The 6268-nt window shown below is 55.1% G+C and overlaps 3 protein-coding genes across 3 annotated transcripts; 2 read left to right on the forward strand and 1 right to left on the reverse strand.

The window, feature by feature from the left end:
* Window positions 1-94: 94 nt before the first annotated feature.
* On the forward strand, window positions 95-1025 carry GUITHDRAFT_119759 (hypothetical protein; the record flags this gene model as incomplete). The annotated part of the gene is made up of 7 exons (XM_005821011.1): window positions 95-187; window positions 248-331; window positions 373-402; window positions 446-649; window positions 697-771; window positions 817-876; window positions 1011-1025. 7 exons carry the CDS (start codon window positions 95-97, stop codon window positions 1023-1025), a joined length of 561 nt encoding a protein of 186 aa, XP_005821068.1.
* Window positions 1026-1222: 197 nt separating this feature from the next.
* CCT4 (cytosolic chaperonin protein, putative delta subunit) lies at window positions 1223-3040 on the reverse strand (the record flags this gene model as incomplete). The annotated part of the gene is made up of 4 exons (XM_005821012.1): window positions 1223-2572; window positions 2726-2815; window positions 2867-2919; window positions 2965-3040. 4 exons carry the CDS (start codon window positions 3038-3040, stop codon window positions 1223-1225), a joined length of 1569 nt encoding a protein of 522 aa, XP_005821069.1.
* Window positions 3041-4486: 1446 nt separating this feature from the next.
* Window positions 4487-6214, forward strand: GUITHDRAFT_147485 (hypothetical protein; the record flags this gene model as incomplete). Its single annotated transcript, XM_005821013.1, has 8 exons — window positions 4487-4537; window positions 4624-4868; window positions 4892-5149; window positions 5463-5532; window positions 5592-5636; window positions 5689-5749; window positions 5812-5894; window positions 6156-6214. Coding segments are annotated over 8 exons (872 nt in total), but the record flags the coding sequence as incomplete, so codon positions are not given.
* Between the last annotated feature and the right edge of the window lie 54 nt (window positions 6215-6268).

The following is a 6268-nucleotide window of genomic DNA, read 5'->3' on the forward strand; positions in this document are numbered from 1 at the left end:
ACCCCCCCCAACCCCCGCCCGCCTCATCTCCTCCGCCTCAGGGCTGCTGCCAAGGAGATGCGCGAGGCGACGATAGCCAAGCAGTACGCGATCCATGCGGAGGCAAGAGGAGGAGGCGATGGAGGTGCCGAAGCTGACGACCCCGCAGGCTGTCGCGGACCAGCGAGCGAAAGAACTGGACGCGATGGTGCGACTCTCCTCCTCCTCCTCCTCCTCCTCCTCCTCGCTCATCGTCTGCTCCCTCCAGGTTGACTCGGACAGACACGCTGCCCTTCAGCGGGTCAAGGCGAAAGCCGCAGCTCTCGCTCGTCGTCCGACTGCTCGCGAGCAGGTCAGAGCAGTAGCGAGCTGCTTCTTCTGATCTTGACACAGGCAAAGTCTCCAGCTGAGACTCAGCACAAGGTAAGGGCGCTTGCTGGTGGGATAGTGGGCTGATCGGCCCCAGGTGGTGAAGGCGAAGGAGGCGGGAGGAGCGACAGGGGAGAGTGGGGCGAAGAAGCTGCAGGCGTATCTGCGGGAGGAGAAGGCGCTCAAGGAGAAGATCAAGCGAGCGGAGGAGGCAGCGGCGAAGAGAGACAAGGGCGAGGAGGGGACGGAGGCAGCGGGAAGAGGAAGAGGAGGAGCGGAGGGGACTGTCGTCTCTACTCTGGTCGTGCGGGAGGGTGCGAGGGCGATGAGAATGTGACGGGCCGGCAGGCGAAGACCCTGTACGCCAACAAGCAGACCATCGCCAAGGACGAGAAGATCGCCGCGATGCTCAGGAAGCAGCAGGTGAGTCTGCTGCCCTCAGCGTGACTCTCTCATGCCTCAAGGCAGGACTCCCTCCAGCAGGACATGCAGCGACTGAAGCGAAAGAACGACATGCTGGCGCAGCAGGTAGGACGAGACTCGAGACCCTCTCCCCTCCCATTGGCTGGCCCTCACCCTCCCCTAACTTTCTCCCCTGCCTCTCCCTCCCCTGATTGACTTTTCTGCCCCTCCCTCCGTTTGACTGACTCCTTTCATCGCAGAAACATTCCAGCTGATACTCCGGATATTTCTCGCGATGGGGGAGGTGGTGAGAACCCGCACTAGAGCCGGCCGGCTTGTACAAAAGGAGAGAAAACAAGGAAGAGTGTTAGTGGGAGTGAACCTCTCCATAATCGGCTTTCTTTCCTGTCTGTTTCACTCATGCCCCCTGTCTCATTCTACAACCCATTCGAGATTGGCTCTTCTAGCTCCCTTACAATGTTGGTACGAACCCGTCGATCTTGAGGATCATTCTCACCGCTTCTGTGGCAAGTTCCAGCGCGCTGGAGCTGACGAGGAGGGGCTGGACGACATTCTCCTCCATCATGTTGCTGATGGTTCCCTTCCTGACGTTGATCCCTGCGTTCTTGTCGCCGTTCGCATGCATCAGCCGCAGGGTCGTGACGATGTTGATCGGGTTCAGACCAGCGTTCTCCGCCAGTGTTGCGGGGATGATCTCGAGGGCCTCGGCATAAGCCCGCACGCAGTAGCTCTCTGCTCCCCCGAGGGTCTTGGAGTACTCCATCAGTCTCTGTGAGACCTCCATCTCCGGGGCGCTGCCTCCCGGGATCATGAACTTCCTCTTCAACAAGCTTCTCACGACACAGAGCGCGTCGTGGATGGATCGCTCGTTCTCCTCCAGCACCAGCTTGTTCGATCCGCGGCAGAGGATGGAGACGGTCTTGCAGGGCTTTGGAACGCCAGTGATCTTAACGATCTTCCCGTCGCTCGTGCCGATCTCCTCGACAAGGTCGGCCTTTCCAAGTTTCTCAGGTCGAAGGGCGTCGGCGCTTGCGATGGGAACACACTGGAGAGTCCTGCAAATGAATTCGATCTCGTCCCTCTCGATATCCCGCACAAGCATAATCTTCAGCTTGGCGAGGAAGTGCAAGCCGAGGTCGGTGATAGCATCACGAAGGATAGACTTCTGGAGGAGGACGACGTTGCAGCCGGTCTTGGCGATCTTCTTGCACAGGTCGGCAATGTATGTGCGCTCTTCCTTCAAGATACGATCCATCTGCTGATAATCTGAAATCACCACTGAGTTCTCTATATCAGTCTTGGGCGGGGACAACTGGAACTGCAGAACCGCGATCTTTGCGTTCTGAACCCTCGTCGGCCCTCCTGCTCCCTTTGCTGCCTTCTGAGTGAAAACGATTCCATCAACCAACTCTGTATCATCAACAGTTCCTCCTAGTTTGCGCACAACCCTAATCATGTTCAAATCTGCATTGTTGTCCAGCGGATCTGCTATCTTCATGACCGCGTCCACGGCGAGAGGAGCGAGGAGGGAGGAGTTTTGAGACACCACCTTTGAGGAGAGAGACGTATTGGTACACTTGATGAGAGATTCTCTGTCGTTGAAATCAACAGGGGTTCCCATTTCCTGCAGGATCTCTGTTGACTTCTTGCACGCGAGTTGAAAGGCGTCCGATATCTGGTTTGGATGAATCCCGCGGTTCAGCAGTCCGCTGCAGGCATTCAAGAGTCCTCCAGCCATGACCACAACGCTGGTTGTTCCATCACCAGCCTCAATATCTTGAGACTTTGACAACTCCACCATCTGCAGACAAATTCATCAGGAACAAATCACAGCCAATCGCCATTTTCCACACAGCGTTCTCATTTTCAATTGCAAGCAAAAGAAAAAAACGAGACAGCATTTGAATAGAGAAGATTGTATAGTTGAGACGATCAAGAGGTCATATAAACTCACCATCTTAGCTGTTGGGTGGGAAACCGACATCTGTCGGAGGATAGTTGCACCGTCGTTGGTGATGATCACCTCACCATCAGCAGTCTGGATCTGTGAACCCTCAAGACGTCAGTGAGAGCCAGCTAACACGTTGAACGATACCATCTTGTCCATTCCACGAGGACCAAGACTAGTTCGGACAGCATCCGCAATGGCTATCAAGACAGTCAGGCAAAATTTCTGGGTTTACTAATGCTTGCCTTTTGCGGACATGATGTTGGACTTGCGAACATCGTCCTGTTGGGACTTATTGTCGAACTGCTCCCCCTTGGACATCTATTGAGGCAAAAAGTTCACTACGGATCCATGTGATGCAAGAATCGAGCCGATGAGACGAAATAATATGAAAGGCAGGCTGGAACTAGTGCTGGTTGTTGAAGGAACCAAGTAAGGGAAGTGAAGGAGGAGGGGGCGATGGTGAACATGATCGTGTTGGGTCGTCATGAGGAGGAACTTAATGCCTGTGCTCCTCTGCTAAAGGATGATGAAAAATAGGAGCTCACAAGGCATGCCAGCAGAATTTGTTGAGGGTCTGACGGAGAGGGGATGATAGTTGAGCGACAAAAACTTGTTGACGATGATCGTGATGAAACAGGAGGTGGAGCAGACGAACAAGGGGGATGACGATGGGAAAGACGGCAGAGAACGGGGGGAGGAGCAAGCTCAGCCGCAGCTGCAGCTGCAGCTGCAGCTGCGGCAGAGCCTGACATGGCGCAGGAAAAGGCGGGAAAGGATGTTTTGAGGAACGAGGAGAGGTGGATCATGGGGGGTAGGGTACCAAATGTAGGGGTGAATTGCCGCAGGGTTGAAAAAAATAGGGGTACGAAATACGAAGTGGATCAAGTACCCCCATTTATTCTGCAAGAAAATATCATGAAAGGGGTCCAAAAAGATGGATACCCTAATTTGAGGTGAGGGTGGTAAAATTTGACTGTTTATGGGGTAGGGTTATCAGTAGTGGAACGTGGGGTCATTTATCTTTTTTTTCTTGAATTTTAGTTAAGAATATTACAAATAGCTCAAGTAATTTTATTTTAATTTCAATAGCTTAAGTCATTTTCTTGTCCAAACCGAGGCAGACTCTCACGACCCCTACCCTGCGACAGGTACCACACACCCCCATTTTATCACTATAAACTACCCCTCATGTACACCTAGTACCACCCCCACCATTCACAGTTTGTGCTTTCTATCACCTTTCCTCTCGAAGGACCCCACCCGTCTCCCAAACCACCCCACCCACCACTTAGGATCAAAGGAAATCCATTACACCCCGTAGAATTACTACAAAGACCCCCATAAAGTACCCCACCAATAGAGTTGATACACTACCCCTACCCTATGTCGCTTGTCGCCCCCTTGCAAGCCTTCACTAGTATGCGCCCCATGCTGCGGTTTCGAAGCTTCCTAGCATCGCGCGCGACCTCCACAGCCTGCCTCTCCTCCTCCTCCTCCTCCTCCTCCTCCTCCTCCTCCTGTAAGGCTTCGACTCATCACTCCACTTCACCCTTGCTCCAGTCTTCTTCCACCACCACTCCGTCTACTTTTACCTTGTCTGGTCATGCCGGTGGCTCAGCTTTGAAACGGTCTGACTCCTCCTCCCGCCTCAAATGTCAACGAAAGTCTGTCCGTCCTTATGCATTCGGAATGAACATGGGCCTGCCGACCAACCTGTCGCACCCTGCTGCTCAACATGGCCGGCGTCAAGTTCCCTTGAGCGGCATGTGCCAACCCGCGAGGAGTTTGCACACAGGAGGGGAGCAAGAGCAGCAGGTTCTGGAGCAGCTGAAGAATGTGATAGACCCAGACCTCCATCAGGACATCGTCTCTCTGGGGTTCGTGCAGAATCTCACTATCAGGGAGGGGTTGTTTCGTTCGACCTCGTCCTCACGACGCCTGCCTGTCCTGTGAAGGACAAGTTCAAGAAGGACTGCACGGACCTCATTAAGCAGCTGCCATGGGTGAAGGACGTGAAACTCACTCTGAGCTCTCAGCACAGGCCTGCAGGAGGCGGTCAGAAGGTGGAGAACTCCCAGACCGGCTTGAAGGACGTGAAGAGGATCATTGCCGTATCCAGCGCCAAGGGAGGGTCGGGAAGTCAACGGTAGCTGTCAATCTTGCCTTCAGCATCGCCAAGCTGGGCGGGAAGGTTGGGATCTTCGATGCAGACATCTATGGCCCGAGCCTCCCTACCATGGTGGGCGTTGAGAACCCGCGGGTAGTCAGGTCGCAGACCAACGAGGAGAGGATCGCTCCGCTGCACTACCAGGACGTGAAGTTGATGTCCTATGGCTTCACGGCCAAGGCTCGAGGAGGACAGGCATCGATCATGCGAGGGCCCATGGTAGCGTCTACTGTCCACCAGCTGCTCGCGTTCACTGATTGGTGAGATCGGGGGCGATGGCGGTGAGGGATTGAGTGTGAGAGAAGGAAGCGGAAGGATAGAGGGAGCTAATAGAGGCGAGAGAGAGAGGAAGGAGGAGAGAGGGAAAGGAAGGAGAAAACAAAAGGCAAGAGAGAAAGGAACAGTAGAGAGAGAAGCGAAGGAAAACAGGGAGGAGGAGCAAGGAGGAGAGCGACGAAGAAGGAGCAGAAGGAGGGAGGGAGGGAGGGAGGGAGGAGGAGGAGGAGGAGGAGGAGGAGGAGGATATCAACTATCGATTACGTTGCTCGCTGTGTCAATGACTGACGGTCGCAGGGGCGAACTTGACTACCTCGTCCTTGACTTCCCTCCCGGAACCGGAGACATCCAACTCACCATCTGCCAGGTTGACAGTAGTGACGCTATGGCGGCAACTTGGCTCCCTGACCTTGACTGTGCTGGCAGCAAGTGAACATCGACGGGGCTGTCATAGTGACGACTCCGCAGAAGGTGACGTCTGCTGTCCTGGCCGCCTGCCGCCCTGATCCCCCTCCTGCTTCAGCTCAGCTTCGTGGACGTTGTCCGGGGCATCGAGATGTTTGACACGTTGAACGTCCCCATAGGTGGAGGAACCCTGCTCAGTGTCAGCTGGGGAGTTTGACGTTTTTGTTTCCTCCCTGCCCAGTTGCGCTCGTGGAGAACATGTCCTACTTCGACTGCTCGTGCGGGACGAGACACTTCCCGTTCGGCGAAGGACACAGTCAGAAGGTGAGCGAGAGAGGAGGAGAGGGAGCTTGTGAAGGGGGAGGGGAGGGGAGGGGAGAGGGAGTCAAGGGGAAAGGAGGAAGGGGGAGAAGAAGCGAACGGGAAGTTTGAAGGAGGAAGGACAGGGGAGGTAGGGGGTGCGGGAGGGAGGGACGGAGGGACGGAGGGACGGAGGGGGGGGAGGGGAGGGGAGGGACGGAGGGAGTTGTGCAGCATGCATTACAAATATGCTCAGAGGTGTGGAGGGATAAGATTTTCTCGCAGATCTCCGACCAGTATGGCACCCCTAGCGCCGTAGTGCTGCCGATCCACTCGTCATTGAGGTGACCTAATCCTCCTCCTCCTCCTCCTCCTCCTCCTCCTCCTCCTCCTCCTCC

This window comes from Guillardia theta, assembly GCF_000315625.1.
Source record: "Guillardia theta CCMP2712 unplaced genomic scaffold GUITHscaffold_156, whole genome shotgun sequence".
NCBI lineage: Eukaryota > Cryptophyceae > Pyrenomonadales > Geminigeraceae > Guillardia > Guillardia theta.